Source organism: Homalodisca vitripennis, chromosome 6 (assembly GCF_021130785.1).
Source record: "Homalodisca vitripennis isolate AUS2020 chromosome 6, UT_GWSS_2.1, whole genome shotgun sequence".
Classification (NCBI taxonomy): Eukaryota; Metazoa; Arthropoda; class Insecta; order Hemiptera; family Cicadellidae; genus Homalodisca; species Homalodisca vitripennis.
The window spans coordinates 116,256,076-116,279,268 of NC_060212.1; the positions used below are offsets into that span (position 1 = coordinate 116,256,076).

The following is a 23,193-nucleotide window of genomic DNA, read 5'->3' on the forward strand; positions in this document are numbered from 1 at the left end:
GACACTATTCTATCCGTCTGTTCAAATTTCAAAGATTTGGGTGTTATTTTCGACACTACTACTTTTTCCTTTTTCCAAGCATGTAATCGATATTTGTAAAACAGCGTATAAAATTTTTGGATTTGTTATGCAGGTCGAGTCAATTTTTTAAAAAAGTATCTACATTAATACAATTGTATTTTTCCTTGGTTCGATCAAAATTGGAATTCGGATTTGTAATATGGGACCCATTTCAATATTATTTAATTGAAATGATTGAACGCTTACAAATAAAGTTTCTAAGGTTTTTGTACTTCAAAATATTTGGCATTTATATACATACTTAATACCTTATTCTGAATTATTGACTTTGTTTGAGTTTGATAGCCTCCGTAGGCGACGTTGTGTGGGGTCTCTAGTTTTCTTGAAGAAGCTGATAACCGGGGAGGTGAACTGCAGTGTCCTGCTTGCCCGTTTAAACTTTAATGTTCCCCGCCCCTCGTCTAGAGCTCGAGCGTTGTTCAGTCCTCACTTCTCTCATTCAAATCTAGGTGCACATTCACCTATCAATACAATGATGCGGCTGTACAATGCTCTGCCTGACCATGTTGATATAGTGTCGTCGACCTTGACCTCTTTTACCGCAATAATCAGACCTTGCTTTGAATAAAATCGTGTGTACCGAAGCACTTTCTTTTCCTCGGGTGTCCGGATCAGTGCGGGCCAACGAAAAGCCGGATAGGCCTTGTATTTTCTTACAAGGCCATTGTCTGTGCTGGCGCTTGGCCCGGGAACGCCTGGACATCTGGAGTTTGGGGGTGTTAGGGAAGCTGAGGCGGTGTTGAAAAAAGCCAGAGCCAAATAACTCTTTTAAAATATACAAAGCTGTTATTGTATCCGAGTTTAAGGTTCATTTACACTATTTAATAAATGTGTTATTTATGATATTATTTAATTTCTATTATTGTGTTCATTGTTTGTTTTTTATGTTACCTATATATATATAAATGTTTTTATATTAAAAAAAAAAAAATTTCGGTCTAGGTAAATAATATGTAATTATACTGAGTTGATGAGGTGTTTGTTGTTATTATTATTGCTGTTGATAGGCATAATTTATTTCAATGTACAATTCTTTAATTTAGGGCATGAAGAGCATGGACTTGATTTAAGCATTAGTGTTGTAATTTTTGAGCATTTGTTAGCTAGTAAGAATAAAACTATTAGTTATATATGAATTGATATGTTACAATATAATTGGATAACTATCTGTATTGTAACATGTAAAATCTAAATAAATAAATAAATAAAACTAGAGGTGGCCAATCTTCTAAGCCCACAGGTGGGGAAAAAACTGTTTCTGCTCGTCTATACTTTCTCTGTAGCTGACCATCCTTCCATACAATGTGTGACACATACTGAAGTTCGGCTGGGTTTTCAAGGTGTCCACACATAATGATCAATAATTTTGATGTATTTCTTACCTTGCTGTTGTTACAATATGATGTATGGTGACCAATAATTTTGCATTATTTCCAGCCGGAATTATTATACCATCATTAAACTCGTTCTTCAAACACGGTACCATAATATCACCTCTGCTCACTAGGAACTAGAGGTGGCCAATCTTCTAAGCCCACAGGTGGGGAAAAAACTGTTCTGCTCGTCTATACTTTCTCTGTAGCTGACCATCCTTCCATACAATGTGTGACACATACTGAAGCTCGGCTGGGTTTTCAAGGTGTCCACACATAATGATCAATTATTTTGATGTATTTCTTACCTTGCTGTTGTTACAATATGATGTATGGTGACCAATAATTTTGCATTATTTCCAGCCGGAATTATTATACCATCATTAAACTCGTTCTTCAAACACGGTACCATAATATCACCTCTGCTCACTAGGAACTAGAGGTGGCCAATCTTCTAAGCCCACAGGTGGGGAAAAAACTGTTCTGCTCGTCTATACTTTCTCTGTAGCTGACCATCCTTCCATACAATGTGTGACACATACTGAAGTTCAGCTGGGTTTTCAAGGTGTCCACACATAATGATCAATAATTTTGATGTATTTCTTACCTTGCTGTTGTTACAATTATGATGTATGGTGACCAATAATTTTGCATTATTTCCAGCCGGAATTATTATAACAACATTAAATTCGTTCTTCAAACACGGTACCATAATATCACCTCTGCTCACTAGGAACTAGAGGTGGCCAATCTTCTAAGCCCACAGGTGGGGAAAAAACTGTTCTGCTCGTCTATACGAGGGTCGTCCAGAAATTAAAGAACGTTTTGTTATAAGTCAATAAAAACAAAAGATAAGAGCATGAAAATTTATTTATAAATACTTATAAACTTACTCTATTTTTCTACAAAATCGCCGGAACTGTCAAGGCACTTGTTGTAGCGTGGCACCAGTTTTTCTATACCGACGTTATACTGTTCTGCCGCCAAGGAATGAAGCCACGTTTTTACTCCTTCTTTGAGGTCTTCGTCACCCAAAAAGTTTTTTCCGCCTAAAAACACTTTCAACTTTGGAAACAAGTGATAGTCACTCGGAGCCAGATCTGGACTATACGAAGGGTGTCCGAAGATTTGCCATTTGAAAGAATTGAGTTCTGCTTTGGTTCGTGCACTGCAATGAGGCCGAGCATTGTCGTGGATCAGCACCACTTTCGACGACAGCATTCCGCGTCGTTTGCTCTGAATAGCGCGGCGAAGCCGATGCAAGGTCTCGATGTAGGCCTCTGAGTTGATTGTTTCGCCTCTCGGCATGAACTCCACATGGATTAGGCCTTTTCGGTCCCAAAAAACTGTTGCCATCAATTTCCTGGTGTTCAAATTTGGTTTTTCTTTCCTGTTTTTTGTTGGTGAATTCGAGTGCTGCCATTCCATTGACTGGAGCTTTGTTTCCGGGGTTCGATAGGAAACCCAAGTTTCGTCACCCGTTACGATGCGGTCAAGAAACGCATCACCTTCTTCGTCATACTGAGTCAAAAACTCAAGAGCTGCTCCCATCCGTTTAGTCTTGTGGACATCAGTAAGAATCTTAGGCACCCAACGAGCACACATTTTCTGATAACCAAGACGTTCAGTCACTATTTCGTGCAAAAGCGACCTTGAAATTTGTGGAAAAAATTCCACTAGACCACTCAAAGTGAAACGACGGTTTTGTTGAATTTTTTCCATCAACTTTCGCTGCCAACTCGTCAGTAACGAGTGACGGCCTTCCACTTCGTTCCTCGTCGTGCACATTAGTTCGACCTTCCTTAAATTGAATGCACCATTTTCTCACTGATGACTCGTTCATTCGCATTGTCACCGTAAACTGCCTTAATTTGCCTATAAATTTCAATAGGTCGAACATTCTGTGCATTCAGAAACCGTATCACACTACGCAGTTCACACTTGGCGGGATTTTCAATTAACGCCGCCATTTTAAACTTTCACAGGAGACGCAAACGTGACCTCACGGTACCGCTACTCAGCTCACACTGAGGCAGAAGGTGTGGCTAACGAACAAGCTATCTACCGCGGTGGTGGGGGAACTGCGCCGCCCGTGATGCGCAATCGTTCTTTACTTTCTGGACGACCCTCGTACTTTCTCTGTAGCTGACCATCCTTCCATACAATGTGTGACACATACTGAAGCTCAGCTGGGTTTTCTTATTACAGCTTAAAGGAGAACACAACAGTTAGTAGTGTTTGTCTCAATTTTAAATTTAGAATGAACTTTTAAATGTGTATTACCATAGTAATAAAAGTGCTCAATTGTTGTTTGAAATATTTCTATTATTTCAATTATTTATTCGGTGTTAACACCCAAGAATGTAGAATCATTTCATAACCTTCTGCAGGTTTTTAGATACAAATGAAACAAAATTTAACTATAGTAAGAAACATAAATTATAAAATTTAATTTAATTGTAAACCATTTTCTTTGGTGAAATGTATCAATATATTTAAAAAAATCAACATGAAGCCTTATAAATATAAAATACAAAATATTTTGTCTTTGTGGGCACACATCTTTTTTAAATACGATAGGTTACAGTGCAATCCATGTAGATGTGTGTGCGCACGCATCTTTAATCAAGATTATGACCGATGAAATATGGAAAGATTTGAGAAAAACTTCCGGGAGGTAGTTGGAATAATCACTATAGACATAATTCTCTTAATACATATTATGTTTCTGAAACTGATATATATATATATATATATATATATATATATATATATATATATATATATGTTTTTAACATTTTACTTGTGTGTAAAAATTAAAATTAAAAAAATTGCTTAGGTATTACGAAATAATAACGAATGCACAAAAGACCTATCAACCCTTTGCTTCTCATATAACCATTTAGATACATCATCTTGACTTATCTGGTATCATCACCTGAGTATTTACCTAATGGGCAGATTTAGTTCATATTCAACAATGTTCTTGTGTTGTCTATTAACCCTTTCTGGAATCATTAAAAAGTGCTGGTTTCTCTATCTGGTTGTATTTAAGTGTTCTGTAAAAGTACAGTGTTGTAAGTTTTTAAACTTTGTGACCTGTCATGACAATCAGCTTCTATTGCGATATACCTGAATTCTGAAAGCACTGAGCTTTATAAGTAAACTTAAAACCACGTTAAAGGTGCTATAAGATAAAAATCAGTGCAAAAGATATCAATGTTCTGAGGTTGGTCACGACAGAAAAAAAGCAAAAGTCATATCCTGCAAATGTTTTTAAAAAGTCGTTTAAGTGAGAAAAAAAACACTCTATGTACCCATAAATCTATAATAAAAATAATCAAATACACAGAAAATTCAGAGGAGACATATATAAAAGTTTGAAAATCCAATTCAAACATTAATTTGCCATCTTATAACTATAATTATCAGAGGCGACAGATCGTGGGAATTGTGCGGGAGTTGACCGACTCTGCGACATCAGTTGTTGGAGTGTCCATACCAGGTTTCCAATTGGTTGACATAATTACCTCATGGAGCATAAACTCTGGAGCCTGAGAGGTGGTTATTGCTGTCACAAATTATTCGACACCCGGTGCGGAGAGTAAGATATACCGACACTTAGAAAGATATATTGTAGCCCGGCGGTATGACAGCAATTTTGTTTTTGTATTAGAATACAAACTAAAATCAACCCATAAGAAGTGCACCAATGTCATAATTTTCTACTCATCATTCATCATACTCCTATGAGTATATTGATGTAGGTGGTAACGCAGTTATTCCTTAGAATAAGAACCATTGTCAAGAAAACATTTTTAGAATATAAGCTTCCTAGGTGTGTGATTGTCAGTCTAGAAATCTGCTGACAAATAAATATATTAATAGTACTTACAGAGCATTTAATTTAATGTTTTGAAATAAAATTAATTAATTCAATTAATTGTCCACAAATACACACATATAAACACATAATTTATTATTATACAAAATCAGTATATATTCTATATTTAAAACATTTATATTAATATGTATTAAATATTAAACTCTAGCATAACAATAAGAGGTTTTAATAAATTATAAGTGTATAAAAGGAATCTAAAATTAAAACAAATTTAAATTTATATAAAATACAGATCCTGTGGAATAATGAGCACCTAAACTCAATAAAAGATTATATAAATCTGTAAATCTAAAATCATTCAGATTAATTTACACTTTAAACCATTATTATGTTAATTTGGACACCTGATATTTTGTGAAAGTCAGTTATACTGTATACCAGTTATTTTCACTACTAACCAAACAAAATAATAAATCGTTTAGCAAAACGAGTGTAAAAATGAATTATAGGTTGCATTAAGTGTAGTTTATAATTTAGTGTAGTCTTTATAATTCATATTGTAAGATCTACATATAGTCTTGATAAAGTTAACTGAAGCATAAGATAACATTTGCCGGGTACATATTTATAAATAAGTAGCTATTATCCCACACTAAAGTAATATTTATTGCCTTGTCCGTGTGATTTATAGCAGCGTCAGGGTAAATGATGCAACAACAGTCTCTTTGTATAAAAAATCAGTGTAAACACACCCTGCAGTTTTGTGACTACAGGGTTTAATAAATTATCTTATAACAAGCTTAGGCCTGATTATATGTTTAGAGTGTTGTAATCGGGTCTGCACAAACTGTATCAGCCTCTTGACTTTGTACGGCCTGCACTACAGCTCATATTAGAAAAAAATGCATTTACACATAAAGTTTATTGTTAAATCAAATTATTACTTCGATTTGAATATTATGTAAAAATTTAAACACAAAATTGCCACACAGCTTGTTAGTCCAAGTAGTTGGCCATTCACACTTTAAATATATTATAATACCCTTTGCTCAGTATTTGTCACAGATTCATAACAAAAACTTAGTAAAACATCATTAGGACTCACAACACACAACGTGAAACACTACCAAGCCTTTTATGGTGGCTATACACTTTATGGTGGACTATGAGATATACTCAGGCTCCGGATACAAAGTGTATAAAAATTAAATATAAACCAACTAGTTAACTCTGAAGTTGGCAGTCATTAATTTTTTAACGATATGGACCACCGCTTTAGTGGCAGTTGTCCAAAATTGAACGTCATGACGTCGACATCGTCAACTGATTGATTTATTATAACATTTAAAATCAAGTTTAGTGACGATACTTAGGTTCTATTGAAATGACGATGAGTTGTTTTATCAACAAAAAATGTTTTTTATTCTTATTCTTCTTACTAAACTGCATTGGTTTATGATCATTTGTTTCTTAAGAGTCGCCAAGTCTATGATTACTGAGTTGTTATTGCCGTTCGGTAAAAGATTTATTTCTGTGGTTGAATTTGATTTATTTATTATCTAAAGAATGATAAAAATGAAACAAGAGTTCAGTTTGATTGTGTGAGTGACAAAATATAATTATGTAATTGTTTATTTTTATTTCAACTTTATGTAAGTTGGTCTTTTGCCTGTAAGCGTACCAAAGTCTATCTCACTAAGCATGTAATCAAATATGTTGATGTAAATAGTTTTGTCTCTAAAATGCATCTTATCACTTTGTTATAGTTATTTACTGCATGTAAGAAATGTTTTAGACAAAGTTTTCGTATTTTTCCAGTAATGGTATCAATGATTTGTTTTGAACCTGACCCATATTTTGAAATAGGCCTAGATCAGTGTAAATAGCTTACAAAATAGTGTTTTTGTTGTAAAAACCCCTTACAACTACATACTTTACTTAGAAATTTTTTATATCGTTTGGTTATTTTGGAACTTCCAACTTCACATTAGTTTGCTATGTACGCATGGTCCACCCTAAAATTATGTAATTTAACATTTAATTTAAAGTTTTACTTAATGTAAAACATATGTAAATTAATAAGCTATATTTATTACTATGTTATAGTATTCTACAAATATCACTGAATTAAACAACACATAACATCATTAGAAAAACACAGTATTTGAAGTGTAGAGATAACTTAGAATAAATGCTTGTAAATCACAGCGAAATAGCCTGCAACTACAGGATTTTTAGCTACCAGCTCCAGGGTTGCCAATTTCTCAACATCTGCCATATTTTCAGAGTTGTCCCCACACCACGTATACATAGTAGATACCGATTAGAGTGTTAACCAATCATAATGTGATTTAAAAGTATAAAAAAATAGGTGGCTTGCAAAAATCATGACCAGAATGACACAAAAGCAGTCGACACACAGACCTGGAAGTAGTTGGTGCGGTCAGCCACACCAAGCACAGCAGCCAGTAACTTGTAGAAGCCACTGACTAGCGGCAGCTGCACAGAGTGGTTGATGATGGTGGTGATGAGCTCGGGCAACCACCTGGTCAGCTGTTCCCCATCCATCGCCCGCAGCAAGTCCTTGTACAGGTTGGCGAGATTACACAGTATGTTGTGGTCCTCCGGCTTGGTACCCCTAAGACTACTCTCGGGGTCTGCTTTCATTTCCAACTGGACACAAAAATGTACATTTTTAAATCAGCTGAATGACGATTAACATGCTCAGTTTCGTTGTGCTACATGCTAAAGTCGGTGTGAACACTATGAAAAAAGTGCAAATTCGAACTTACGAGGCATGTTCAGAAAGTTAGTACCGTTTCATTTTACTGCCACCGTAGTGCTGCAATTGGTGATCAGTGCGTGCGCACTAGTCGTCCTTGTTCACTGGCTATTGAATCACGCCATTTTACTTCTACATTGTGTTTTCAATTTTTCCTAAACGTTTAAAATGTTTAAGACAATTAGTGATCCACCGATTTTGAGATTTATCTGTAATAAAATTTTTGAACGCAAGGAGTGTGAAACTGGCTGAAATTTATCGTCAACTTTGAGATATTTACGGGGAAGACGTAATGAGTGAAGGAATGGAGAGAAAGTGGGTTAGGATGTTCAATGGCGGTCGGATAAATGTTCATAATGAGAATCGAAGCGGTCGGCCTTCTCTCGTCACCAATGATCAAGGGCAGTTGACTAAATCCAAGAGAACAGACGTTTCACTATGACAACGCTATCTGAAGATTTCCAAAAAAAATTACACACTCATTTGTACAAAATTGTTATGGACCGCTTAGGTTATAACAAGCTGTGTTCCAAAAATGCACACTGACGTACACAAAACCAAGAGTCTCTCTGTAAACTATCCCACAATATTTAATTTTCTTTTCCTACTACTCTCACCTGTCGGGTAATCTTCCCAACAATCTATCTTAAACTATTCTAAAACTAGTTTCCCTCTGTATCCCAGCCAAGGTGGAACAGCATATGCAGAGGGCTGCGTGATCAAGGGAGAGCTTGGTCGTTAATATGCGAACTCTGGATACCTGGCGACCTCCAGTTTAAACCTAGCCTTCCCCAAGTAGAGCGGGACAATGCTTGGGGTGACCTTTAGATCTCCGCTACTCGTGGGAACACAATGAGTACAGAATTTAAAGACAACCAAACAAAACCAGAGAGCTCTTGTAGCACTGAAAAAGTGAATGAAAATTCACGAAACATAGAGGGATTGATGATGGGCTCTGACCCTAGCAATCCTGAACAAACCCAAAAAACAGGCGGACTTCCTTGTAGAAGTCCAAAAGCCTCCGACTCGGTCAGAGTCGAAACCGATGAAGAAGATGCAATACTGGAGGGCGATCACCAGAAGGAAGAGGGAGCAAAAGTCGAAAGACAGCTCCCAGTACTGCCTAAGTTAAGTGGAGCCGCCAGGAAACGCATGGTCTGGTTTCGAAAAAGAGGGTACTCCCAAGAAGAAGCCAGGGAATTGGCCCTAAAACCAATTCCAGAAGAAAGAAATAAAAAATTAAACAAACAAAAGGAGGGAAAGAAACCGAAAAGACCTCACTCTGATGGATCCACTCCGGAGGCCCATCAGAGGAAAAAAACAAAGAACGAAGGAAGACAAGGGGAACACAAGGAGCAATCTGGACAACCCCAGAAACCTTCCTACAAACAAGCGGTAGCTGGTATAAGGGTGGGGGTTTTACACTCCAATTTTCCCGAGACCCTACTCACAACAGAACAGATGGAGAAGATCCAGAGCTTCATCCTGGAAGCTATCGTGGAAGAACAGGAGGGTCCCTACTCTCCAAGATTCTACGGTATCAACAGGAGACAAGGGGTTCTAATCTTCACCTGCGAAAACACTGAAACAGCAGAATGGCTTAAAGGAAAGCAAGACTCCCTCAAGCCTTGGGAAGAGGCCAGTCTGAGGATTGTACCAGAGGAAGAAATCCCTCGTGCGAGAATTGCGACTGTCTATCTTCCTGATAGTATACACGATACTACCGACAAGATAATGAAGCTCCTAAAAGGACAAAACAAAGAGCTATCTGTCGGAGAATGGAACGTTCTGCGCAGAAGCGACGAGGGGAAGTCTGTTCTACTCACCCTGGCAGTCGACTGCGCTACAGCGAACAAGCTTGAGAAGGAAGGTCCATGGATCGGATACAAGTTTGGAAAAGTTCAGCTTAGACTGAAAAAGAAACACCAAGGAAACACAGAACAACCCACAAGGGAAGAGGGGACTTCAGAGAAATCTGAGACGGTCACCACAGAAAAAAGCACCGCTGAAGAGATGGAAGTGGAGGAGGCCACGAAGGTGTCAGAGCAATCTGTACATACCTTACCTGAAAGGTCTACTCCACAAGCCAGTGCAGCGGTCGAAGATGATAAACCAACCTGTTTCTCTCTTCTTGAAGAGGGGACCTTCTCTCAAAGGACCATCCATCTCGGCTCGAGGAAGAAAAGGGGACAAAGTCTCCAAGCAATCCAAAAGAAGAGACGGGGATGGACCGCCTGGGGGAGGTGGGAAAAAGGCGTAAGTATGCGCCTAATACAGATAAACCTACACCATGCAAAGGGCGCAACTGACATATTGGGAAGAAGGTTTATCTCAACAGGCCTGGATATCGCCCTAATCCAAGAGCCTTGGATCAATAGAGGTTGCATCAGAGGACTGACGACTCAGGTAGGTAATCTCATTTATGATCGAACAATTGAAAACCCAAGAACTTGTATTCTAACTTCAAAACTAATAACAGCCTTTCCGATTACAGATCTAATAACAAGAGATCTGGTGGCGGCTACAGTGAAGGTGGCTTCACTGCAAGGGGACAGAGAGGTTACTATAGCCTCAGCCTACTTCCCCAACCCGTCAACAAGCTGCCCACCGAAAGAAATTGAAAGACTATTGCAGAGCTGCAGAGACAGAGGTTCGGCCCTCATTCTCAGCTGTGACTGCAATGCTCACCATACGTATTGGGGAAGCACAAACATAAACAAGAGAGGTGAGGAACTTCTACAGTTTATGTTCAGCAATGACCTAGTGTTAGAGAATAGAGGGTCAAGCCCAACCTTTATAACTAGAAATAGGAAAGAAGTCCTAGACATAACCCTATCTACAGGACTCAAAAACATAAATATTGAAAGGTGGCACGTCTCCAAGGAGGCCTCACTATCGGACCACTGTCCAATTAGGTTCGACATAGAGGAGATAGGGGAAAGATACGTGACCCACAGGGTTCCTAAATCTACCAACTGGAGAGGTTACAGAGAGTCTCTAGCAGAAGAGTTGGAAGAAATAGGACCCTTTCAGAAAAATGAATTTGAATTAGAAAGGTTTGCACAAATAGTAGAGAAAGCTATAATAAAGGCCTACGAGAAAAACTGTCCTCCCAGGCAAAACCGGCTGAAGAGGGATGTGCCGTGGTGGACTGGGAGGCTGGAAACATTAAGAAACAAAACGAGGAAATTATTAAAATGGGCAAAAAGGACAGACAATTCGCTCCCTTATCTACAAGCCCAAAATGAATACAAAAAAGAACTTAGAACGAATAAAAGAAGAACCTGGAGGAATTTTTGTAAAAATATTAACAGTCTTCCTGAGGCATCCAGGCTTCAAAAAAACTCTCCAAACGGAGCATACTAATCCTATGGGGACTCTAGTAAGGGACAATGGAGACCTAACAATGAACAGGAAGGATACCTTAGAACTACTTCTGGAGACACATTTCCCGGGGGGTCAGCTAACTTGTAATGAGGATACTTATTCTCTATATGGGGGGGGATCCAGTCGGGAGGTGGCAAAAGCCAGACAGTTGTCTAACAGACTATTCACACACGAAAGAAATAAATGGGCGATAAGATCGTTCAAGCCATTTAAATCTCCGGGGGATGGAGTTTTTCCAGCCCTTCTTCAAGAGGGGCTGGATATTTTATTAAATACCCTAAGCATTCTATTTAGAAGCAGTTTCGCCTTAGGATATATACCAAAGAACTGGAGGATAGCACTAGTGGTGTTCTTGCGAAAAAATGACAGGGATCCAACAAAACCCAGTTCGTACAGACCCATAAGCCTAACCTCCTTCATGGTGAAAACTATGGAAAAAATAATAAATAGACACATAAGGGACGTAATATTACTGGAACACCCGCTTAGTCCCACACAACACGCCTACATAGAAGGAAAATCAACCACCACTGCTCTCCACAGTTTAGTGAGAGAGGTGGAGAATACCTTCAAAAAAAGGAAGCCCTAGTCAGCGTCTTTGTGGACATTGAAGGAGCTTTCGACCGAGTAGCATATCAATCCATGAAGACTGCGATGGAACATTTTGGAGTTTCCCCAGACGTAGTCAAATGGATAGTAGCCCTCCTAAAAAGCAAACAGGTGAAAGCCAAGTACGGGGACGAATCAGCTGCGATCACGGTCCAAAGAGGCTGCCCCCCAGGGGGAGTCTTGTCTCCTCTCCTGTGGGCGATGGTAGTGGATGATCTCCTAAGAAAAGCAGAGAAGAGGGGAATAAGGCTACCATGTTATGTGGACGACCTAGTGCTTATGATTAAAGGGGAAAACATAGGCAGGCTGGAACACCTAATACAAACAGAACTGAACTTCATAAGCAACTGGTGTCATGGGGAAGGTCTGCGGATCAACCCATCAAAAACTAATATGATTACCTTTACCAGGAAAAGGAAATTCCAACTAGCAAAACCGGTCCTGGAGGGAATCAGCATTAACCAAACAAAGAAAGTGAAGTATCTGGGTTTAATCCTGGATGAGAAGCTCACTTGGAACTCCCATATTAGAAACAGGACATCCAAAGCAATAATGGCCCTTGGGGCCTGTAAGAGACTCTTTGGATTTAAATGGGGCTTAAACCCAAAATGATATATTGGATTTACGAAACCATAGTAAAACCAATGGTCACATATGCTGCTTTAGTGTGGTGGCCGAAGGTCAAACAAACAACAGCTGCAAAAAGGCTACAGAGTCTTCAAAGGTTAGCTTGCTTAAGCATCACAGGAGCAATGAGCTCCTGCCCAACACTAGCAATGGAAGCGGTCCTGGGTTACACTCCTCTTGGCCAAGAGGTGATGAGAACAGCTGCGATGAGTGCAATGAAGCTTCTAGGAACAAACGTAATAAATGCTACCTCCCTAGAAGGCCACATGAAGATACTGGAAAATTTTCCTGAGGCTGAAATGCTAACCAAAGTATCGGATACTATGGTTAAGAAATACTCCTTCGAAAAACCATATACGGTCTCCATCGGAAGTAGAGAGGAATGGATTAAAAGGGAGGCCTACCCTAAAAACGGAGTTCTGAAGTTTTTCACCGATGGTTCACTCCTAGACTCTAGGGCAGGATATGGAATACATGGACCTGGAGTCGACATGGCTGTGCCCCTAGGAAGACATGCCTCAGTTTTTCAGGTGGAGGTCATGGCAATAGATTCATGTTCCAGAAGACTCACACAGTTGAGGACAAAAGGATTATCATACCTAATACTCTCTGATAGTCAGGTTGCACTGAAGGCACTGGATACCTGTTCGATTGATTTGAAAGCGGTCTGGGAATGCAGGAATGCTCTAGCAGAGCTAGCAACAAACAACAGAGTAACACTCGGTTGGGTGCCGGGTCATGAAGGAATTCATGGGAATGAAAAAGCGGACATCCTCGCCAAAAAGGGAGCAGAATCCACATTGGTGGGGCCTGAGCCAGGTTGTGGGATAGCCTTCTCCAACATTAAAGCTCTGGTCAAAGATTGGGAAAAGAGGACAAGATACAAGAATTGGAGTAGAGCCTCGGGTTTAAGAATATCCAAAATGTTTATCTCTCCTTATGCAAAAGGGTGGATAGCTCTCCTAGACCAGAATAAGGAGGATATAAGACTGATATTAGGAATGTTGACAGGACATGGCCCCCTGAGGAAGCACCTTTTGAAGGTAGGCCTTAGTCGGAGCAGCGAATGTAGACTCTGTGGAGAAGAGGAGGAGTCAGCAGAGCACATTTGGCTGGATTGTCCTGCCATCGTAGAGACTAGGAAAAGATACTTGGGAGCATATCTCCTCAGCCCCAAGGACATTAGAGAACAGAAGCCCTTAAATCTGATTGGTTTTTGCAAAAGCCTTGGTCTTTGAGGGCATAAATTAAAGTAAGGGAGGCGCAAAGGTCCTTTTAGGACTAAGTGCGGGGACAAAGTGTCCTCTTCCCTCAGAAGGAGGAAAAAAAAAAAAAAAAAAAAAAAAAAAAAAAAAAAAAAAAAAAAAGAAAGAGTCTCGGGAGTGCTTTGACTTTTCTCACACGGTACAGAGATAATAGTGAGGATTTTTTAAACAAAGTTGTGACAGGTGATAAAACTTGGGTCCGTCATGTCACACCGGAATCCAAACAGCAGTTAATGGAGTGGCAAAACACAACAAAGAAACCAAAATTCAAGACGACAATGTCTGCACAAAAAATCATGCATGATGAGAATTGGAGCGGTCGGCTTTTGAAACTGATGATGAAGTGAAAACTGTCGTGGAGTCGTGGCTACATTCGTTGGCTGGAACCTTCTACGAAGGGGTATAGACAAATTGATCACCTGCTACGACAAGTGTTTGAACATCGGTGGAAACTATGTCGAAAAATAGTTTTAGGTTTGGGATTCCATGTAGAAATAAAATTGTGTTGAAAAATAAATTTTATACTTGTTTTTTTTAAACGGTACTTACTTTCTGAACACGCTTCGTAAATATCTCTTCTAACTTTAAAACTCAATATAACGACCAGATTTAGAAACATATCTGAGTTCATAAACAGTTTCATGTTATTCACAAACGATATGCCTCAGTATGTTGGTGAATACCGCGCACCCTTGCTCTATGCCGACAACACCATGCTGATTTTAAATGGAAATACACCTGATGACATCAAAATATCTTCTAATACTACCCTTAACATGGCATATCAGTATTTATATTGAAATGATTTGGCTGTTAATCCTTCTAAAACCAAACAATTGGGATTTGGAAGGTAGGCAGCATATAACAATTCTCTCTGATATAGAAACGGACACACAAGCAAAATACCTTGGGATAACTTTAGATGGAAATCTCACCTGGACACCAAATCTTGACAATATTTGTAAAAAATAGAACACCGGGCTGTATGTTATAAAGCAAATAAAATCGATGATGACGATTATACAGCTAAAACAGCATACTTCCCTTTTTGAGGCACATTCAATATGGTCTAATAGTTTGGGGTAACTTCTGTAACAAATTTCAAAAAGGATCCTTTTCTTATAAAAACGACCATTAGGATCCTCTTTGACCTCCAGAGCCTGTAGAGAAGCTTTCAAAGCACAGAATTTCTTGACAGTGATTGTGCTATACATTCAGAAAGTAATCCTGTATGTCAACAGTGAAGATCTGCCAAAACTGAATAGCATATACTAGCACAACACAAGACTTGCCACAAAGTACATTCTACCCAACTACCATCTCACATTGTTTCAGAAAAAAACTTTGTACATGGGTAGAAAACTGTTTAACCCCTCCCCAGGACCTGCATTGTAAGAGTGTGAAATATTTGAAGACTTCACTACACAGATGGCTTCTAGAAGGACCCTACAATACCCTGGAAGAATTCCTATTAAATACAACTTTTTTAATGATATTTGTAATTTTAATGATGACAAATAAAGACGATTCTGATTCTGAAACATTATAGTCAGACCTTAATTTAAAATCTAGTTTTAAAATAAAAATTGTTGTAATAAAGTGGATGAAGTATAATGACATTATTTAGTAGAACAATTGAAAAATTTCAGGCTCATGTTGGTTTTGTCATTATAATGAGTCATACACATTTGTCCCAAATCTGGAATTCACTAAATCTTGAAGAAAGATTCAGATCTGAGAATCAATCAACAAGATATGACAATCGAATCTGCCAAGTTTTGACTTGTCATTAATTATTGGACAAAAGTCATATCCATGTTCCACCACTTCTAGTTTAGCAGAGTGGCAGTTTTTTACAAGTTACAGAATCGATAAGAGTCTGCTGCGTCTATTCGCGGATGACAGCAGTACGCAATTTACGGATTGCTTAAATGTATTTTTGTTGTACTCTGTGTATGAAAAAAACATAGATAGATAAACAAGTATGAAATCTAACATTTAAACAACAGGTATACTAACTAGTTTAAAGGAAGAATGCTTGTGCCATACTCTGGTAATATGTATATTTATGAGGAATGTGTAAAGATAAACCAGAGCTGGTCACATATATATATATATCACTTTTTCGACAGGAGAACAATAAATTTTAACTTTCTTTTTTTTCTTTCAAACACATTAAGACTTTCTCATCCTCTGTAGGAACACAACTGGCTATATTCCAATCCACTATCACACCTACTATGACACGGTATTTGCAGCTTCTACTACTACTACTTGTAAACTCTAGTTTAGCGTCTTTGCCAACTCTGCAGAGGAAATAAATGTTTTATATATCATTGTTGAACCTGACTGACATTTGTGTTTCAACGTCAAAACCAATCTCGGGCATAAAACAGATAACAGAAAACAAGGATTACACTATCTTATTTATTACATTATAATTAAGTTACCGCATCATGTTTTTTTGCGCTTGCTTAAATTTATTAAAGAGCTCATTTTTATTTTGGCAAATGCTAATTAACACAGTAAATTAATTGCAAAAAAAGGTGCTAAATTTTAATTTTAAATCATTTTAAACATATTTAAATAGTACCTACTATTCAAATTTCATGTCTATTTTGTTTTGCTTAGACATCGTTAAACCTCATATTACCTATCTTAAGGTTATAGTTAATAATAAAACATCTGTCTTCCAGTGTTTAAACATTACCTCAAAATGACAAAATCTAAAAATCCACATGTGGTATTCTTACAAACAGTACACTGTAATTCAACATTTAACAATCGTTCAGTGTTGCCACGTGTAGGGAAATCTACCACATCAAATTACCACTAATCTAAACAAAAACTTTAAAATTGTTAAAACATGTTTGAGCTTAACATTTCCCCTTGATCTCGGCTCATTTTTCTCTCTCATCATCCCCTACGTTTGGGCATATCAATGGAACGATTAGTTTCGGTTTTGGCATGATCTCTTGTTAGATTTTCCCTTAACAAGAAAGGTTAAAGGTGATCTGGTATTCATATATACAATCTAAATCCTTATGTATGCTGACGATATTTCTGTAGTGGCTTCTGCAAATAACAAAAGAACTCTTTTGCAAACATTATTTCAAAGTACTCAAGAACTAAATTCCTGGTTTTTAGAGGGCGCTCTCCCCATGTTAACCTAGAACTCCTGCAGACTTCCTTAGTAGTGTCTACTTTGTTATTTTTTAATCTCATTTTATTGTTAATTTGTGATTATATTGTATTTTAAACAATATATAATTGTAATTGTTAGTAAATATGAACAAAATAATTATAAGCCAAGGACTTTGTTAATTACACTGTTTGTGTTCAAAGACAATAAATACTTCTTGATTCTATCGTAGTAATACTTCGTTTTCAAATTACTCAACCTTCAAGGAGACATGTAGTACATATGCACTGGTAGACTTTAGCTTCTGACCTCAACACTTAACAAAGAACAAGGAGTAATAATAATTATTCTTACCTCTTCTGTATTTTGCTTTTGGTATTCAACATCCAGCTTGCTTAAGATTTCTATCAAAGACTTGATCAAACAATCATGCAGCTTCCCAAAAATGTGTCTTCTTAAGCTAGGAGTGACTCCTGTAACATTAAATATTATATGAAATAATCTTTAAATAAACAAATACTAATACAAGGCAGAAAATAGAATGTTACTGGACTTAGTAAATAATTATTGTTAAATATTCAATACATTGTAACATCCCACAATAATACAAGTGTAATACATATTGGATATACTTCCATTTTTTTCCAATAATCCATAACATGAGTCTTATAGGTTCTCTATAAGTCTATCTTTGTACCCACAGTCATTCTTCAATCTGATGATTCACTTATTGAACATTTCTCACCTCCAGATAACATTTTCCGCTAGGTAAATTTCAACTGTCTTGCGTACTCTCTGTATACCTCAGTGTTTATTCTGACTTTTACTACCTGTAAAATTTTTCCATTTCTCCATTTATGATTTTGTTGGTTCCCAATCTTAACCTTTCTCGCACAAAAACCTTCTCAAATCTGTTACAGTATTTTTTTTTTATCAGGGTAATTAATATTTTATTTGTAATTATCAGGGTAATTAATATTTTATTTGTAATTATCAGGGTAATTAATATTTTATTTGTAATTATTCTAAAATACGAGAGTAAGTCGAATAAAAATGGAACTGGTTATCTAAAACATGTTGAAGGAGTCATAAACCTATAATCAGGTGATGTGTACATAGCCTGTACTGGTAAGTAGAGACATAACCAACCTCTAACAAAACAACCAAAACAAATCATGAAGCCCAGTTAAATTGTGTATTTAAGTGTAGTAAAGCTCTGGCGTCATTGTTTTTCTTGTCTTGTTTTATGTTTTAAGGGATGCTGAACACAAATCTGATGTTTCCAACTAAACTTACATTGACAAATTAACATTTTTTAAATATACCAAAAAAAGTTATTTCATAGTTTTTGGTTTAATACTTTGAAAATAAGCATTTTTAGCAGGAAAAGGACCCTTTAATGCATACAATTTCTTCCTCTTATTTCAGTTTGTTGAAGCAATTCTTATTTTATATGGTGGAGATTAACTTTTCTTCTTCTTCTTCTAAGGAACAGCCTATTGCCATGCACTTAAGTCTCAAGGGCCTTTAGCTCACCCCGGAAGCATACCATAAGATCAACCAGTTTACGGTTTCAGCAGTTCTTTCATTAACTGTTAACTTTTTCAGCCTCTATTTCTTCTGGAAATAAAAGCAAGGGAGAGGAAGGCTGTAGCATTTGCTACATAGGCAAATTAAAATTTAATTAATAAATAATTATAGGAGAAAATATATATTAAAATATTTTAAAGTACAAGTAGATTTGTCAAAACATAAGTAAAATTAAAGTTGTAATTTCTCACAAAAGCATCCACGAATATACAAATTCTACAGAAACACTGTGGTTTATCTGGAAGTCGACTTTGATAACTGGTTACAATAGGGGTTCAACAGTTGGATCTCTCTACAGAGGCAGTAGTCAACTTGATATAGTTTTTACTGGTGGCACAAGCCATATTCAATGCATTACCTAATGACGTCAAAGACATGTCTCTAAACAGGTTAACCATAACTATTAAGTTATGGTTAACTGAAAAATGCTTATATAGGGTAAGTGAGTACTTTGATGTATGTATAGGGTAACTTTTAACGTGGTTTTAGTCATTTGTCATCACTGTACTTTATAAATTTTTAGTTAATTTGACACCTGGACCACTAAACTTGGCCTATTTAACAAAATATTCACTGTTTTTGACAATGTCTTGCAAAATGACAAAACGCTTAACTCTTAAATATAGTAAAGAAAACGTATTTAACCCTTTGAGTGCCACAGCATATTTCCCAAGTCATACGCATAAATTGCCGGAGCATTGCCTTCTGTTTTGCAAGCATGTGGGGAAAAAACTATATTAAAAAAACTATTCAACCGATTTGAATAATTTTTTTTTTGGTTTGTGTCTTATAAAACAAGGTATTTTTTCCATATAATATTATAATTTTATTTTTATTTACACAAAAAGAATATAGGTTATAACAAAAAACTAAAAAATGAAAAAAAATAAATTTCAAGTTTGAACTAAAATTTTATTTATACAATATTTTTTAAAATTTTTTTTTAGCTATACCATATGGAAGAGCATGAAAAACTGAACAAAAATCATGCATAATATGGTGTGTTACAGTAATATTTAACCAGATACTGCAATATATACAAAATACAACAAAAAGCAATTTTTGTTCAAGTTTGTCAAAAGTTTAGAAACAATATTATAACTACCCTATTTCACTCAATGAAGTAAGACGACTGTAAAATACTAATTATATAAAAAGTATATAAAAATATACACAGGCCTACAATATAACCTTACTTCTATAACCTTACTTCACCTAAAATCAATAGTTTGATTGGAACTTGCGTTTTAGTTCATCACCAATCCAACAATAAAATATATGTCACTAAACACGGAAAAAGAAGTTTGTAAATGCATTGTAAGTTTTACTGAACACAATTGCAGAATAGTAATAACAACAGTTTTCAGCATAAACACACGAAACTAGCACAATGTAAACACACAATGAACGAAACTGTGTAGTTAATGGCTACAAGTAGCAGCTGACCAACTATTGCGTCATCTGTTTTTTTCTGATGACAAATAACTACAAGGGGGCGGTGAACAATAAAAATCAATCACAATTGATAGTTCGAAACTTGTAGATTGCCGTGAAATAAGTTATTTGCCAAAACAAAAATGAATTATATGTGATATTAATTAAATAAAAATCGTCTACTGGGTAGATGCCGGCAATTTATGCACATTTCACAACATCTACTATGTAGACGCTGCGGCACTCAAAGGGTTAAAGAGTTGATGAATTTTTAAAATGTATTTGTACTTGATAATTATAGGCTAGTGTGGATTGTTGTTATCCTTTAACTGATGACGTTATTACATACTTTGTGTTCTGACAATAAATGATTGATTTATTGTTATTACTACCTAATCATGGTACTACCTAATCCAAAATAACGCAGGTTCAAATCCTGTCTGTGACCATTGCACTTTTTATCAGTACCATTGACCTTGTACTGTATCGACTCTCCCCCTTATTCTGTTAGATAAGATCCTCGCACAGGCCAGTGGCCCATGAGGGCGGACAGAATAAGGCTTAAAAGGGGATCGGCCTCTCCTTTAAAAAAAAAAAAAAAAAAAAAAAAAAAATACTGCTTAATACTATAAACCCTTAAAATAAAGGACTTTGGCTAGATTTTCAAATTGAATTGTTATTTTTTTAAAGGGTGAATGTCGTTCAGTAAATCGTTTAATAATTCGATAATGACAGTGAAAATTACCTGATATTTTGACTCTGTTCTCGTATCCTAGACTGAAGAGGCCTGTCCAGAGAGACAAGAAGTTCTGGTAGGTGACCACTTCTTGCCCTGTGACCTCTCTCCTCAGCTCTGCCTCTTCAGCCAGACACTGTCCACAGGTAACTAAGATCCCCTGATAGACTGCAATTCCATAAACCGTGAGAACTAAAATACAAGAGTACACTTGCGAATGGTCTAAATTACTTGTATTGATTATATGAAAAACTTTTATATGGAATTCTCAAGTTATAGTAAGGTTTCTATAACACCTTGAAGCACATCCTAAAATAAGGATGTTATATCTATGATCCCCAAAATCGTTTTTGAGAATTAAATTTTTTTAGCATTATTATTACTCAACACAATCAACTTTACTAATACATTTTATATCTTTAGATGATCAGTTCTATGGTGCTGTGGCATCAGTCATATCAGTGTTGACAAGTGATCTGCTGCCTAATATTGACAATACTGGTGGTGAAAGTATTAATTATATCTCAGTCAAATTACCATGACATGCTAATGAGCTGAGTTAATTGGATTCCTCTGTTACAGGAAAACACTTTTACAATTTTATTATTTTAATAATTCTATTTGAACACAACTGCTATACATTACATTGTAAATATAATTAAATTCTCTACAATATGGTGGCACACTAGAAAAACTCTTGAGCCTATGAGATAAACTAAATCCAAACACCAAATTCATCTGTACAATAAATGTTTATTCTCATTATTATATTAAAATAATAGTACATCTTGTACAAAGAACTGTTAAAACAATCTAATATTAGTAACAAAACACAAAAATGAACATTTATTTCACAATAAGAGAGACTTTTGGAATGGTTTTAAAAACTTAAAACAAGACATGAAAAATGAGTGACAAAATATGTAAACAAAACTTTTACCTACAAAACATGTGTTTAAAATTAAATTCATAACAAATCATATAACATTCTTCTCTTATTCATTTTCTACCCGACACTTAATCCCTTGAAACATTCAGGAAGATGTTGAACCTCGATCTTCTACGAACAACATTAGGATTCAAGAAAATACTAGCTTCATCACTCAGCAGACAAGGAGTTTGTCCAGTGTTTTCTTCAACACACATGATATTATTTTCTAGATTACTAGAATTTGATAGAACCATTTCTCTTCTAAGATCTGAGAGTCCCCCCCCTCCCCCCAACAATCTTCAACGGGGCAAGATGGTGAGTTGACACCGTTGTCTCTCTTCCATCGGGAAATTAAACAAGAAGATATTCAGCATAACTTCCTCAACAAGGGGCTCACACTTTGATGTTTGGTGGTGGCTTTTCATATAAACAGGACCAGGAGTGAGAAGCCATGATGGAGAAGACTGTCCACTTCCAGAACGACAAGGATGCACAAACATACGTTCATGTGGAATTGAAGTTGTTGGTGTACAGAGTAATGAACAAACCGAGTGCAGAGCATCTTGTAAAAGCAATTCCCAGTGACTAATTCCAAGATTAAGAGCTTTCAAGGCCAATTCGATTGTCATCCAGAAAATACCATTATATCTCTCTACTTGTCCATTACCAGCAGAGTTGTATGCAGGAGTTCTACTTGAGACTATCCGAAGTGGATTCATGAATTCTTTTACTTGGATGAGACATGAAAGATACTCCCTGTTTGAATGGTGTTTCAAAAACAGTAAAGATAGTTTTTGATGAAAAATCTATGCAATGCTATGCAAAAGTTTATATCAGGAAACTCACCAACAATAACTAGAAGATAACTACTTTTACTTACAGAAGGCAAGGGTCCTCTCAAATCTAAGTTCAGTCTTCCAAAAAGAAAAGTAGCCAACACAGCTGAAAAAGCAAATTGGATTTTGGCGTTGTCACAGCAGTTTTGACGGACACCATTTAACATTTTATGCAGAACATTATCTCTCAACCAGTTTCACTGTTATTACCTGGCCTGAACACAAAACTGCCCTCATCAATCTTAATCAGACTCGTAGTAATTGCCTGTATGCCATTTCCATATTGTGTTCATTAGTCGTAATAACAACAATCGTAATCTTGACTACTAAGAATACAACCTACTACAATACTTACTGACTGGATAGAGGAACCTGTCCAGTAGCTGACCCTCACAGAGGCCCATGTTGAGAATAGTGGTACACAGCGCACTGACAGCCATGGACTGTGTTTTGTTATTGCTGTGGGGATAGTTGGCTACTAAGAGTACAACCTACAATACTAACTGACTGGATAGATGAACCTGTCCAGTAGCTGACCCTCACAGAGGCCCATGTT

General features: G+C 36.6%; 1 protein-coding gene across 1 annotated transcript in view; it reads right to left on the bottom strand.

Moving 5' to 3' along the window:
* Positions 1–7,572: 7,572 nt before the first annotated feature.
* LOC124364777 (DNA-dependent protein kinase catalytic subunit-like) overlaps positions 7,573–23,193 on the bottom strand; it is a 48,657-nt gene continuing 33,036 nt past the window's right edge. The window contains exons 9-11 of the mRNA XM_046820518.1: positions 20,880–21,038; positions 17,465–17,583; positions 7,573–7,971 (exon numbers count right to left, since the gene is read on the bottom strand). Coding sequence (XP_046676474.1) covers positions 7,684–7,971; positions 17,465–17,583; positions 20,880–21,038 — 566 coding nt within the window. The 3' untranslated portion in view covers positions 7,573–7,683. The remainder of the gene's footprint in view (positions 7,972–17,464; positions 17,584–20,879; positions 21,039–23,193) is intronic.